The sequence below is a fragment of the Patella vulgata genome, chromosome 5, assembly GCF_932274485.2.
Source record: "Patella vulgata chromosome 5, xgPatVulg1.2, whole genome shotgun sequence".
Lineage (NCBI taxonomy): Eukaryota > Metazoa > Mollusca > Gastropoda > Patellidae > Patella > Patella vulgata.
In genome coordinates, this window is record NC_065883.2 from 3,216,498 (window position 1) to 3,232,413 (window position 15,916).

A 15,916-nucleotide genomic window follows, 5' to 3' on the forward strand; every position below is an offset into this window, starting at 1 on the left:
TAGGATGTTAAACCTGCATTATGCAAGAGCTAAATCTGATTATTGCAAGTCTTAATTTAGGCTTCAGATGTTATAGAAATTATAAATTAGATCTTTATTTAAACAACAAGACCAAAATCAACTCTGTAGACCCACGGATGGCTCGGCTACAGCTCGGATTTAAATAGGATTTCACTAATTGGTTAAATCAAATAAGGGGTAACCTGATGAAAATACGTCAGTTAGATCGAGGCTAAATGATAGAGTGTACTTAGCGAGGCCGCTGTAAAGCGTTTCCGTATGCCATTGAAAACTTTACTTGATAATCGAGATATGTAGGTGGAGTTAACGCCTGTCAATCAAACGATCTGCGAAGGTGAAGACACATTTCGCTACCATTTCTAGGCAAATATTACAACGATGATAACTATGTTCAGAATAAAGTAATTTGACTGAATTTTTCAATATATTCTTCTTTCATCATCTACTTTTGAACTGTTATAGCAAGAATGGCCAACTCTCTATAAAAATCTCCCATAATGTATCTTTAAACACCATTTCATTTCAACTGAGGGTCAGACGTCCTGTATACTTGTGATTGTAATGTTGACCAGTTTCACATCCTGGCGAATAGTTTCAGAGTTAAAGATCACACTTCTTCTGTAAATAAATATCCCGTAAAATTTTAGAGGGGTTAGGTGACCAGATGGTTTAACACAGTCCAGGTCAGTCCCTATCATAATAAAATTTCTGCATCAATCGGGCTAATGAAGACCAGCACATACCATGCAGTGTGCAATGATGGAACTTTTGTCCAGACTGCTGCGCTACGGCCTACTCAATTTCATACTGCCATTGGTTCTTATTCGTTCCATAGAAACGACTAGACACTATTCCGCGTCAGGCTCTTCCCCATGCACCACTGACCATGGGAAACCAGAAATTAATCATGAAAATAAAAAATTACACCATAAATGATTTTATTTATGTACATTATATTTACAAAATAAATATTATTAACAGCAACATATGAAGAGCCCCGGGGAAAAAAGATCTAAGTCACTTTTTAACGAACTCCAGTTAATGGCGCCATCTAGTAGCAGATTGTATAAGCTTTCTGTAGAACAATCATTTTCAGGTAAAAACGATCAGAGTCACATCGACCCATGGCCCTTCTGAAATGGACTCCCGGACAAATACAAGTCTATCGTATTTATTTGATCTTAAAGTGGAAGTCGGTTGTTGTACTGGAAAATATGATTCGTATTAAACATCATTTTGAAGTTGTAATTAAACCCACTCGTCGTTCTGTTCGCGTCAAGCATTCTCGTCCAAAAGTCTTTTTTGCCTTTTATGCGAAAAGACAAAAATGTGAGTTAGATCGTTCTTCCCCTGGACTCTTCATATATATAATATATTAAAAATAAATATTATTAATAGCAACATATATATATATATATATATATATATACACACACATGTACATATTCAAAATAAATATATCAAATCAAAAAATATACTCTGTTTTCAACTAATTTTGATGAAGAGGAATTTTGTCATTGTAATCATGAAATAAAATGTTAGAAGAGACAACACACAGTTCAAAATATTAAAATTCTATTTTAATTTATAATAATTATTAACACAGGTTAACAATTCTATTTTAATGTAATAATTATTAATGCTGGTTAACAATTCTATTTTAATGTAATAATTGTTAATACTGGTTAACAATTATATTTTAATGTAATAATTGTTAATACTGGTTAACAATTCTATTTTAATGTAATAATTATTAATACTGGTTAACAATTCTATTTTAATGTAATAATTATTAACACCGGTTAAAAATTCTATTCCAACTTCAAATTAATAATTTAACCAGTATTAATAATTCTATTATTAATACTGGTTAATAATTCCATCTATAAATAATTGTTAATACTGGTTAACGATTCTATTCCATCTTTAAATTATATATTAATTTAACAATTCTATTTTAATTTAATAATTATTAATAATGGTTAACAATTCTACTCCAACTTCAATACTAATTTAATATCGTAACTATGTACACTGGTTAACAATAATAAAGTTAATAATTATTAAGACTGGTTAACAATTCTATTTTAAATTAATAAGTATTAACACTGGTTAACAATTCTATTCAAACTTCAAACTAATAATTTAATACTGGTTAATAATTCTATTAAAGGAGCTAAATCTCTATTTTTTAGAACCTAAAACGGACGGAAATGATATAAGAAGTACATCATAATATGGGTGTACAAGTATATAAACTGATTCATATTCATTTTTTAAAACTGTTATTGCAATTTCTAATATACATTTTTGGAATTTCTCATAAAAATTCCATTCAAGTTCTCTGTTCTTACGATTTTTACTAGCACATATACATTTTGTTATGTAAAAATAACAACAATGACAACAGTAGTAGTAAGATGTCCAAATGTTTAAATACAATAAATATTCTGTTGCCATGGAGACTAGTCTTCACTCTTTACACAACAATCCAAAACACATGATGATATCCCAGACTACCACACAGCATGGTATAACGTAGTATTGAGAGGTTACCATGGAAATGACACGCAGCATGGTATAACATAGTGTTGATAGGTTACCACGGAAATAACACGCAGCATGGCATAACATACATAGTGTTGAGAGGTTACCAAGGAAATGACACGCAGCATAGTATAACATAGTGTTGAGAGGTTACCATGGAAATGACATGCAGCATAGTATAACATAGTGTTGGGAGGTTACCATGGAAATGACATGCAGCATGGTATAACATAGTGTTGAGAGGTTACCATGGAAATAAAAAGCAGCATGTCATGGATTCACCTGCGGAAATCATCATTTCTTATGGGGCTGTCGTATACACACTGCAGGATGTTGATAAACTACTGAGTTTAATCTGAAACGGATGCCGATGTGATACTAGAATCTGTTGTTTGAATGTTACTATCATCATCACTAGAGTTTAATCTGAAATGGATGCCGATGTAACACCAGAATCCGTTGTATGAACGGTACTATCATCATCACTAGAGTCACTGGAATCATCACAACTACAAATAAATAATAAAATAAATATCTAGAAATGAATTAACGTGGCCGGGGGTTTAATGTCTTACTTTTCGAAACCGACTGGACTAATCAAGATAATTTTGACACTGCGGTCTACTTTTATTTCGACAATATGGGGTTTGAGGGGTTCTTCAAAAATATTCTTTACAGATTTTCATCAAATTTCAGGAATAGTCAGTATTGGGGTAAAGATGATCACCGTAAAAAAAATGGGGGGTAAAATGAGTCAAGGTAACGTGAAAATCTTGCTGATGAGCATACATTACCTTGTCAATTGATGGGTATATGTTACCTTGCTGTGTATGTTACCTTGCCAACTGATTAATGTTACCTTGCCTACTACTGTTGAGTGTATGCAACCCTTGACACTAGTATATTGCAATGATCATTTAACATATTGCAGACCAGCTTGACATAAAGGGGGTGAAATAAGGGAAAATAATACCTTGAATCGTCACTATCTGAATCGTCACTGTCTGAATCATTACCAGACTCCTTATCATCACCATCATCATCACTGGCATCAGATATGTCATCTGTAATAGTTCAAATGAAAAGAAATGAAATGGGGTTTAACGTCCTACTGTTCTGCTCCGAACTGGGCTAATGAAGACGGCTAATAGTTTAAAAGGGTATTTAGACATAATGTTACAACATAAACATTTGATTTGCATTTTTGTATTCTAATGGTTTTTTGGGGATCACGTGGCTAAGTGGGTAAGACGCTCTCTAGCCTGGAGGTCGGGTGTTCGATCCCTGCATTGGCCGAGAAAGTTCATCCAGATTTTCCGGCGTGGTTCTCCCTTGTCAGTGATGCAGGACGGAGGGGCTGACAAGGAAAGCTGTCTAGTCGTTCGGATGGGACGAAAAACCGAGGTCCCGTGTACACATTGGCGTGCACGTAAAAGATCCCTTGGCAGTTGGAATTCGATATAAGAGTAGGCCGTAGTGCCGCTGTCCGGGCAAAATTTCCCTCATAGCACACTGTATGGCGTATGCCCGTCTTCATTAGCCCAGGTTAGGAGCAGAACAGTAGGACGTTAAACTCCATTTCATTTCATTTCATTTCATTTCTAATGGTTTATTTTAATAAGTTATCTCCCTTTTAGTAAATTGGTAAATTTGAACAAACAGACACTGTCCTTGTAAGGCCCTCTGTCCTGCCCCACTAAGGGGAAACCTACCTACATTGGACTGATTGATTTTCAGATTTTTCGGCTAGTATCTATTTTTTTGATTAAGGGTTAATCATTTATTTCAGAAATTTTGGTCTTGTGTTGGCTGTTGAGGGAGAGAGAGAGAGGGAAATGGGGTTTAATATCCACTTGACACAAACTAGGTCATTTCGGGACTAACACATGGTTCAATTTCATTTCAATAATCATTTGCGCGTAGGGGTTTTTAACAGTGGGAGAAAACCTTAGGACCCGGAGAAACCCACGCGGTTGGACAGGCGATCCTACTCCTTGTCACATACATAGGGGAATCGTAACCTCGCCAGTTGACTCATGACAGACCTTATGATACAGCGCGCACGTGCTAACCATTCGGCCATCCAACCCCCTTTGGCTGTTGAGACAAGAGTCTATAGGTCTTATACAATCTCAGCGCTGTTATACCATCTACAAAAGTTTTAGTTCTGGTTAGCACAGTAATTTTTGTACCAGGTTTGGAACGATATCAGACAAAATTGTATCATGATTCAGATGAATGACCCAAGTATTCCTGTTGTACCATACAAATATGGCATTAAATCCACAACACTTGCATTGATGACAACTCTATGATGCAAAATACATGCATCAGTCATCCACCATCCTTATGATAGTTTTAAAGCAAAGACTTTGACTAGAAATAACATTTGAAATGTATGAATCGAAACCACACCAGATGCCTCAATGACAGACCTTATGATACAATGCGCACAGGCTAACCATTCTGCCATCCAAGCCTTACAATGTGATTTAGTGTAACGGTCACAATTTACCTAATAAAATCTTTTCATCTATCAGCTTCTGAAAACTTTTTGCTTCAACATTTTCTGGTTCATAAATTAAAACTGAAAATAAAGTAAAACAAACTCGATGTAAATTTGAGCAAAAAAACAGAATATTCTAACTTTCATGTGAATATATTTCAATTGTGAAATTAGGCTGCAGCTGGAAATTGTGTTTGAAATTATTCATATACACGATTTCAGGCTTTAATCATTTGATCCTGTTTAAATCTTGAAATACACAACCTCAAAATTCCAAATAGGAACATGTTTATCTCCTAAATGTATGATAAAATGTATGTTTACAAAATTGCATGAGCACAGGGAGAAAAGATAGAAAAGAAAGAAATGGGGTTTAATGTCCACTTGACACAAACTAGGTCATTTTGAGACGAACATATGGTTTAATTTCATCTCGATAATTCAATTGCGCTAAAGGGTCTTAAGCAGTGGGAGGAAACCATAGGATCTGGAAAAACCCCACAAGGTTTGACAGGAGACCCTACGTACAAGCTGGAAATCGAAACCATGTCACTTCGGTCCATGACAGACCTTATGATCACACCAAATGAAAAAAACAGGGGTTTAGTATCCAACTTCTTTGCCCCAACTGGGCTAATGAAAACGAGATTGCGCCATATAGTGTGCTGTGAGGGGAATTTTTTCCGGAGAGCAGCGCTACTCTAGCTCTGTATTTCTGACAAGTGACAAGGGAAAATCAAACTGGAAAATCTACTCACTCACTGAGAGAGTTTGAGTTTATATCAAATATACCTACTCATTTTACACAGTTTCTGTGCTGTAGTATAATCTTTATCCATTACACATGTTAAAAACTGTAAAATAAAAAACAACAAAATTAATTTCAATTTCAATAAATGTATTTATACAGGTCTACTCCATTGAAACCTGAGTCATTCTAGCAATAGATATATTTACACAGGTCTACTCCACTGAAACCTGAGTCATTCTAGCAATAGGCAGCTGCAGTGGCGCAGTGAACAAGGCTCTGGCTCGTTAATCAGGAGGTCCCAGGATTGATCCCAGTGTTGGCCGAGAAATTTCTTCATCATTATCTGGGGTGGTTTCCTCTTGTCAGCGCTGCATGAGAGAGTGCTTCGCAAGATACACCGTCTATTCCTTCAGGAGAGATAAAAACTTGAGGTAGCGTTACCCAGGCTGTTTCAGAAATATAAGATGTTAAATCTCACCAGTGGTGCAGTACAAAAGGGTCTGGCAAGGAACACTGTCTATTCCTTCGGACAGGAAGAAATGTAGGGAGAGAGAAATGGGGTTTAACATCCACTCGAGGGATACCTTATATGAACAACCAAGCCAAAATGGAAGTAAGTTTAATTGAATTCGCTGTCTGAAACCCGATCAAAGTAGCAATTTAAAACTTCTTTTCATAATAAATGAATGAGTTTTTCAATTATTTACTTTTCATTATCTATTTTTTAAGCTATTATAGCAAGAACGATCAATCACTTATCAGAGAAACCAGAGAAAGGCCATAAAATAAATTTGGAACTTTCAATCATGGAATCAAACAACAAATGAATTTTTCCAAATAATAAAAGATATTAATTACTAACTTCCATAAAAAGTTCATTTGGTGCTTTTCTTTCTTCTTCGTCTTCATCCTCTGACTCACTGCTTGTGCTACTTTCTTCCTTTTCTACTGCTTCTTTCTTTCCATTCAATAAATCTTCAGGTGGATTCAGTTCTAAAACCCGGAATAAGTGAATTGAAATGAGGTTTAACGGCCTACTTTTCTGCTCTATCTGAGCTAATGAAGACAGGTATACAACATACAGTATGATGTGAGGGAAATTTTGCCGGGACAGACGTGCTACAGCCTACTCTTATATCAAATTCCAACTGCCAATGGATCTTAAAGATCTGATCTTTTATGTGCAAGCCAAAGTGCAGACAGGACCTCTGTTTTTTGTCCCATCTGAACTAATAAACGTTGTCCCTTGCCAGGCCCTCCATCCTACACAACTGAAAAGGGGGAACTTTCTCTGCCAACACCAGGATCGAAAACATGCGACCGTGGCTCACACTAGTAATAAAGCAAAGAATGGTAAATATTTTGATGTCATTGATCATTTAATAAATGACTAGAAAAAAATACAAATAATATCACATGAATTATATTCCCTGAGCCCCTACAATAATCATGATGGGCGAAATTAGAGCCCCCAAAGTCATTTCTTATTTCAGAATCAATCTAGTTAATATAAGAAACATGCATATAATCATAATCTTTCAAAAATATTCCACAAACCTGATTTTGAATTACTTCTTAAAAAGTTCCTAGAGCTTCTTCCACCTAAACTCAATTTTTCTAATCTTTCGTTTAAATTTTTCTCCCTGTAATTAATCAACAAACCCATTAACCTGTATCAACTTCCATTAAAAATACATGATTCAAGAGCTAAATTTGACCACTGCAGGTCTTTCTTTAGCCCTTAAATGTTATATAAATTATTAATTAGACATTTATTAACATGACAAGACCATAGATTAGAACGGTTTGGTATCTGAATGATTTAATTTAAAAAATGGAGAAGCGAGGCCAAGACTAGAATATACCAGTACCTTGGTTACAATAATAAACAATCAATGCGCACATCTTGTCAAAACTACAGTGTTTTGAATGAAGTAATCTGAATGAAATTTTCAATATATTCATTTTGCATTATCTATTTTTTTTTTTAACTATAATGGCAAGGAAAGCCAGCTCTTTATCTAAATCTTACATAATGTATCTTTACTATATTGGCTTATACAAACAACAACATATTGATGCAACATAAGGATATCAAATGCAGGTTATATAAATCCAAGACTTCTAAAGAATTAGAGAACTTACATATCTTCATTATTTATATCCAGATCTAGTAAACTACAATCACCACTGTAAAATAATCAAATTATTGTATAAATGTGAAGCTATGTTTCTGATACAAGAGGGTTGTTTAAGAACTGATTTTTTAGATGTATTAGCCCATTAGACTGGTGCTGAGAGGGATTCAATTAAATAAAGCTAATTTTAAATTTTGTACTAAGGTAAAATAATTAAGTAGCTAATTGACATTAATGGACATTTCTTTTTTGATTTTGATTACCTAATAGTAAGTGCAGGAGAATCGCACTACATGGAAAACATGTTGGTGCCTGTCAATTTGTTTTATTCCATGTTTTATTGATATTAATATATATATATCTGACACAAAACTCAAAATATCAGGTACTAGGTACTAATTCAAGACCCTGACATTTCAAAACCGTTATTTCAAGGCCTGAATTTTATCTTACTGGTCAGTTATTCTCTTCACAAAAATGCAAACTATCAGGTACTAGTTTAATTTTTACGTAAAGTTTACGTAAATAGATTGTCATGATGTTATCTGGGTAAAGTCTGACATTTCAAAATCCTTATTTTAAGGCCTGAATGTCAGTTTACATGCAGTTATTCTCTTCACAAAAATACAAATTCTCATTTACTAGCTTAATTTTTTCGAAAAGTTTACGTAAATAGATTGTCATGAAGTTATCTGGGTAGTGCCAGACATTTCAAACCCATTAGTTTAATTTTTACGTAAAGTTTACGTAAATTTAATGTCATGAGTCTACCTAGGTAATGCCTGATATTTCAACCCTTTCTTCAAGGCCTGAATGCCAGCTTACCTGTCAGCTATTCTCTTCACCGTTTGTAGAGATATTTGTTTTGTTGTTGTGGGTGTTGTTCGTCCTAAACTACTACTGGAATCGGGTCGTGGTGGTACTTGGCCTTTTTTTGATCTGAAATGAGAAAAGATCTTTCAAATACAAGACCCCAAAACTTCAATAAAAATACAAACAGGAGCATATTCTAGATTGACATTTTGTGTTTTGTCTTATGTTGGAAAATATTTGCCTTGCCAGTTCTTAAAATTACAATATTTATCCATAATTAATTGTTTAATGCCAGTTATATGTATTTGTACCATTGAGGTAAAAACTTACATAAAAAAAATAATTATATTATCATTGAATAAAGGAATACCTTGAAGAACCTGCATGATATAGACTACTTGATGAACTTTCTCGAGATAGTGGCACTGTATTGTCTGAAAACAGTAAAAACAATTAAAAAAGCATGCTCCAGTTTTTTCTTTAAAGTTACAATTTCACATTTTCTAAGAAAGTCAAAACATAATTATTTCTATGTCTTTTGCTCAATAGGTTGTCAACTCACTATTATACGATCATAGGTTATCTTTCACACACTTAAAAATCTTCACACCGGAAATAATAACACAATTACTTCCCAATTACCTCCCTTGTTTTCCTATTCCCCACCATGGAATAGCTATCTCCAAACGTTTGAATTTGAAGTTGAAAATGATATTTGTATCCCCCGTGCCCTGGAATGGCTATGTTTTGTACATACGAAAAAGCATTTGTTTGAATTGAAATGGTCATTTATTTGCCTCATATCATTGACTAATAACAAATACTGGGCAAAATAAATAACACAATTTTTCCAACATGGAAATGAAACATACTAAATCATAAAATATATTAATATCAAAATGGTTCAATATAGCACAAATACAATTTAAACATGCATTAAGTGTCCCCTTGTGCAAAAGATGGGGTATCTACTACGGCACCAAAAATAAAAACCAAAACATGTTCATAATTAATACTTATAAAATTCACCCTTATTCAAAATTGCAATGGCAATTGAGAATAAATTAAAGGTATAAAAACTAGGTATAAAATCCACAATTATAGAAAAAGCAAGGAAAAGTAAACAAACAATTGAAAATCGTTATATGTGTAAAAACTAACTGGTGGAGGAGGGGAAGGAAGGTGGTGTTGACAACTCTTATCTTAAAAAAAACCTGTACTATTTGTGTTGACAACATTTTCTTTGCTGCAGTCTTGCCTCGTGCTTTGTTCAAAATGAAGCAGTTGAGGAATGATAAAAAGAGTTACCTCCCCTGCACTGCAATACAAATTCTAATTTCTCAACTGGCAATATTGAATTATAGGATTATTCTTTAACAAGCTAGGACTGTTTATGGATACCATCTATTTTAGGGCTTTATTTTAATACATTTTAAAAATATAACTTAAAAATATGAAATTGTAACTTTAAGATTTAATCCAACTTAAAACATTCCCTGTAATAGTTAGTTTCTCTTAGTTTTAATCAGTGGGGTTGGGCGGCTCAGTGGTCTAACGAATGCATTTTAGGCCAGAAAGTCTGTCATTGAGTTAAGTGGCATAGGTTCGATTCGATCCCAATCTTATATGCGGCAAGGTGTAGGGTAGTCTGCCCACCATCATGAGTTTTCTCTGGGGTTTTCGTATTCCTCCCACTGTGTGTAAGTAAATTATTGTAATAAAATGTACCATATATTTGCCACAAAATTACCTATTTCGTGTCAAAAGGATATAAAAACCTCTCTCTCCCTCTCTTAGTTTGAATTAAGTTTGGATATCGTTAATTACCTATTTTTGATTCTAATATTTCTAAACTGCTTGAACTTGACTGCCTTTTAACTCTAATACCTGATGGAGGTCTGAAAAACAAACCAAGGAAAATTCACAATTATCTCAAAAACATTATTCATAACATATATGCTGTTTGTATAAATAAAATTTTAAGGATTAATAGAGGCAGAGAAACGGTTGATTCATTCAAAATGTAATTTTATATTCACAACTTTTGTCCAGGCTGGTTTAGCTACAATTTTAAAGATGCATTTTATGAGAGCTTAATCTGCCTAATGCAAGTTTTTCTTTTGGCCCCAAGTGTTATATAAATTATCAATCAGACATTTATTCACTTGACAATCCCATAATCAACTCTCTAGACCGATGGATACAAATTTTCATTATCTATTTTTTAAGTATTATAGCGAGAACTGTCAGCTCTTTATCTAAATATTGCATAATGCGTCTTTAAAAAATAAAATTTGGAAATATCAAAAAAAAAATTAATCAATTAAATTATAATTCAATACAAAACAAGAAAATTAACAAACCTTTTATCAATTGATGTAGTCACTGATGTCTCATGATTTGAAAATTTCTTTTGGGTTTTAATTCCACTTGATACCGTAAAACCGGTGGCCATCTTCAATTGTTACTAACTAAAATAATACACAGACATCTCACATGAAAAATATGTTCTGTCTATGTAGTTTATAATTTATAGCCAAGGCCTATAATCTCTAGTTTATAGGTAAGCTTATTGGGTCTAGGGCAACTGCCCATCCCCACCCAATTTGTATTGCAGCCATTTTGGTCTCACTACATTATAATCCTATGTGTGCACCTTATAAATGTGCAGAAATATTCTCCCAGAGCTTCTGATTTAATCAAATTCTCGGGAAATCACCCAGTCCTCTCGCCAAACATGATGCTGTCTCCACCCAGACAGGACCTTCTCCTGCTCAAATTCCTGTATATTGAATGATTTATATAAAATTACACTAGAGCTTCACTATATGATGAGAGAGAGAGAGAGAGAGAGAGAGAGAGAGAGAGAGAGAGAGAGAGAGAGAGAGAGAGAGGTTAACTCCACTGGACACAAACTAGGTCATTCTGGGACTAACATATGGTTTAATTTTATTTTTTAACCGGATGACCCGGAGAAAACCCACGAGGTTGGACAGGCGATGGCCCAGTGGACCAATGACTACACATGTCTTATAATTTTTGGGTATGAGCAAGATCATTTGTTGACATCATTGTGACATAAAAAGAAGGGGTCATACATAATTTGTTTGACTTGGTTCAATAATCATAATGGGTTGGAGTTGACTTGAGATTCAATTTTTTATTTTGTAAAATATGTTTAAACAATATACCTTGCCTTTCAAATGAAAATAGCACACAAATTTCAATCACACAAATACAGTTTTCAGTTCAATCTTTTTAAACACTTTTCTTGAGTTAATTTATTAAAATTTCAATTAAGTTTCAGATAATTTACAAAATTCGACAAAAAATGACGCCATATTGTTTATAAATGGCGTCCTTAGAGAAAAGCCATAGGTTTCGTATTAATTTGAACTTTCGATTCCAAATTTAGACAAATACTATAGTATAAATACCGTTTAAAACACCACACTTCTAAAAGTTATCCCATAAATATTATTATTTCATCGGGTAAAATGAATGAAAATAAATTCTTTAATACGAATCTAACACGTTGTCGGTCAATGTAGACTTGATTATCAAGAGAAAACTTTTTGGGAAGGAGAAGGTCGCGGCGTGACTTGTTTATGTAATATATTATTACTAATATTTTAATTGACATGCTTTTAATATTTATTTGATTCAGTTTGGCAAAGTGAAAAATAATATAGGCACCGAAATCTACAAGTTGATCTAGTTTTTTTTGTAATAGTGCAGGGGGAGAGAATTACACAAGACAAACCTGCGGACACACACCACAAACAACAAACGGCACATATCAGATCAAGTGTAGCAGACTTCTATGATAAAAACAGTCGTGTATTTTTGTGATTGTTCGTGCAGGGGGGTAAAGGCTACATAAATGAAGCTATGGACAAACTGAGACAATAAAAACAATCATGTATATATATTTGTGATTGTTAGTGTGTTTCTAATCAAGTAGCCAAGCTTCGGTCACTGAATCTCCATCAGCTGGCAAGAAATATTATGTATGATCGCATGGCGTAGCCAAATCTTAGTTGAACTTGTAATATAGGGCATTGAAACAGCTAACTGGTGGTGCAAACCATATTATCCTTTATGACACATTTTCTTTTGATAGCCCTTCAGTCATTCATACTGACAAGACACAACAGTGTTTGCGTTTTTTAGTCTAGGACCAGCTAATGCTGCAACACATATTGTCCTTTTTGCCCTATCTGAAAGACTGGACACATTTTCCTTGATAGCCCTTCAGTCATTCATACTGAGAAGGCACAACAGTGTTTGAGTCTTGAGTCTAGGACCAGCTAATGCTGCAAAACATATTGCCCTTTTTGCCCTATCTGAAAGACTGGACACATTTTCTTTAGCCTAATACTGACAAGACACAACAGGGTTTGATTCTAGACCCTAACAAGGACACAGGTGTTCTAACCACAGGCCTCATGAAGCGTACAAATCCAACTGTAGGCCCCAAATCTTTATTTTCCTGAGATTGTGAAAACATCATTTTCAGATGTTTTTCTGCTTTTCCTAATCCCCTAGCATCCCTTGGCTGTTGGAATTCGATATAAGAGTAAGCTGTAGCGCAGCTGTCTGGACAAAATTTCCCCCATATCAAACTGTATGGCGTATGCCTGTCTTCATTAGCTCAGTCGGAGTAGAACTTTAAACCCCATTTCATTTCATTATTATTGTACATGTATTTTGTGTGATTTCTTAATTAAAGATACATTATGGGAGATTAGATAAAGGGCTGGCAGTTCTCACTATAATAGTTAAAAACTAGGTAATGTAAAGGGAATTTGCTGAAAATTTCACTGAAATTGATCAACTCTGAACTAGTCTGAACCAAGATTTTAGCGATTGAATTTTCGGCCTAGCCTCGATCATCTTTACTAAAGTCAGTACGATAAAAAACATAGTCTTGATATCAATTTCATGATAAAATTACGAATTGAAGTAGAACAGCAAATCGGAACCTAATCCAATAAACATTGCAGACTAGCGATGACATCGAGAGGTGATTATGGTCTGGATAAGTTAATTAATGTCTAATTAATAATTTAGATAACATTTCAGGCCTAAAGAAAGACCTGCAATAGGCCGATTTAGCTCTTGCATAATGTACGTTTAATGTCCATATATATTGTGTGTTTTCTAGATATTATAATCATGGTGGTAAAGAGAAAGTTCAATAAACATTTACTGTATGACAAGATACATAGAGTTACTGTCACTGGATTAATGGGATTAACTGGTTTTAGTATTCTTCTACTTGGTCATCAAATTTACACATATTATGCATGTAAGTAAATGTAATATGTTAATGTAAGTAAAGTACTGCACTTTTACAATAGGGTTTCCCAGCTAGAGGTGGGGTGGGGTGTTCTATGCAAACCTTGGCAAATTCTGTTACTCTACATCTAGCCTCGGCTGTATGACGGTAAGTGATATGTACCTAGGCCTATACAATTGCGATGCAGCACCTGTTTACTTATTAGGAAAACTTGCCGCTTTTAAAATGAATTTAAAAGAAGTTATCAAAATTGCATCGTTCGAGGCATGTGTAGAATTTTCAGTGCAAACTTACCCTTGTTTGAAGAAAATCGAATAAACTTAAAAGAAAAACATCTTCAGACTTTGAAATATTTGTATGATAAAACATTCTTCAAAGGTGTCGTCATGGGCAATGCCATTGGTAATCGGGGAACTTGAAAATAGTTCCAATCGCGGACTTCGTCATACAGCCGAGGCTAGATGTAGGGTACTGGAATCTGCTGAGGTATGCCAAGTGGGGTGGGGTTAGAGAACATGACTAAAATGTCATGCGTTAAAAAAAACTTTCCCAATTATAAACTCACAACTTTTTACGCCTGGTTGCAACTTGAAAGTTCTTGAGGGCCTGGCAATGAACAATGTTTAGTTGTTCGGATGGGACAAAAAAAGCAAGGTCCTGTGTACACATTGGTGTTCAGTTAGAAAAGAACTCTGGGCAGTTAGGATTCGATATAAGAGCAGGCCATAGTACCACTGTCCATTCAAAATTTCCCTCATAGTGCAATGGATGACGTATACCTGTCTTCATTAGCCCAGTCGGAGCAGAACAGTAGGACCTTAAACCCCATTTCCTTTCATTTCACAAATCTGTGGAGGTCATCTTCCACTACTGATGAATTTTTATTTTATTTCACAGATGTTAGACCGAACAAATCGGCCGAGCGTCAAAAAATGCTGGAAGCACAAATCTTAAAAGAACAACACGAGAAGGAAGATGAATATTACAGATTGAGACGGGAGCGTGAAACCTTGAAATCATAAAGAAATTATACAGTCACGTTCTAGTTTTATTTTTAACAAAACATTTTATACAGAGCTAGAACAGTTTTGTGAATGACAATTCATGTAAATAAATCATTAAATGAGTTAATTAGGGGTCAAGAGGTCAACGGTTGTCATGGATTTCAGAAAAGAGAGAGATGTTCATCTGCCTTATATTACTGTTGATTAAGCATGTGGGGCTAGAGTTTCTGGCTTTAAAAGACCTGTTGATCAAGTCACTTATTGAGCCAATCTGATTAAAACAGAGCCAATTTCGTTTCGTTTTTTATTGTTCAAAATTTCGTTTTATTTGTTTGTACTACACTAGGATCTGGAAGAGTTGTTATATAACCTGCGTTTTGGATGGCGTGAGGGATTAGCCAATGAAACCAAGAAATGGGATCTAAAATTAATCTTCAAAGCAAGACATTGAGAAAGAAAGTAGTTTAATATTATTGTACATTTTTATAGCACACGGCTTCACATGCGCTTTACAAAATATGGTACAGAAATTAAATAAACAAAATAAAAACTAAAACACAAGTAAGATACATGTACGCCTGTGTCCATTGAAATAAACTTAAAATCTTATATATTTCAATGAATGCATGACTATTGGATTAACATTAACAATACATTAACGTAGAATTTATTCAGTTTGTATTGTAGTTGAATATGTTATTCATTATTTTAATTTATTGGTACACTAGATTCAATACCCAATAAAATTTGTAAAAACTATCATTCCTGGGCTTTCTTGTTTAAAAAAACTGAAAGTATGCACTTGCCCAGCTTGTATTATGGACAAATGGGGCT

General features: G+C 34.3%; 1 protein-coding gene and 1 long non-coding RNA gene across 2 annotated transcripts; one reads left to right on the top strand and one right to left on the bottom strand.

Annotated features, from left to right (window-relative positions):
- Positions 1-2,057: 2,057 nt before the first annotated feature.
- Positions 2,058-12,106, bottom strand: LOC126822605 (dentin sialophosphoprotein). The gene is made up of 12 exons (XM_050551579.2): positions 11,968-12,106; positions 11,140-11,247; positions 10,604-10,674; positions 9,147-9,210; positions 8,789-8,902; positions 7,971-8,015; positions 7,383-7,468; positions 6,688-6,818; positions 5,871-5,928; positions 5,084-5,155; positions 3,542-3,632; positions 2,058-3,077 (listed from the first exon to the last, which is right to left on the bottom strand). The coding sequence occupies exons 2-12, from the start codon at positions 11,229-11,231 to the stop codon at positions 2,990-2,992; spliced, it is 912 nt and encodes a 303-aa protein (XP_050407536.2). The 5' UTR covers positions 11,232-11,247; positions 11,968-12,106; the 3' UTR covers positions 2,058-2,989.
- Positions 12,107-12,305: 199 nt separating this feature from the next.
- LOC126822609 (uncharacterized) lies at positions 12,306-15,844 on the top strand. The gene is made up of 3 exons (XR_007680898.2): positions 12,306-12,386; positions 13,944-14,087; positions 14,976-15,844. It is a non-coding gene; the product is annotated as an uncharacterized LOC126822609 (long non-coding RNA).
- Positions 15,845-15,916: the final 72 nt, after the last annotated feature.

Excerpts from the sequence above, each read along its gene's own strand:
- LOC126822605 (XM_050551579.2), bottom strand. The coding sequence starts at position 11,231 with ATGGCCACCGGTTTTACGGTATCAAGTGGAATTAAAACCCAAAAGAAA. Across the intron at positions 9,211-10,603 it reads AATATTAGAATCAAAAATAG|ACAATACAGTGCCACTATCT; the intron begins GTAATTAACGAT and ends TACTGTTTTCAG. Across the intron at positions 5,156-5,870 it reads ACAGAAACTGTGTAAAATGA|TTTTAATTTATGAACCAGAA; the intron begins GTAGGTATATTT and ends CTTTATTTTCAG.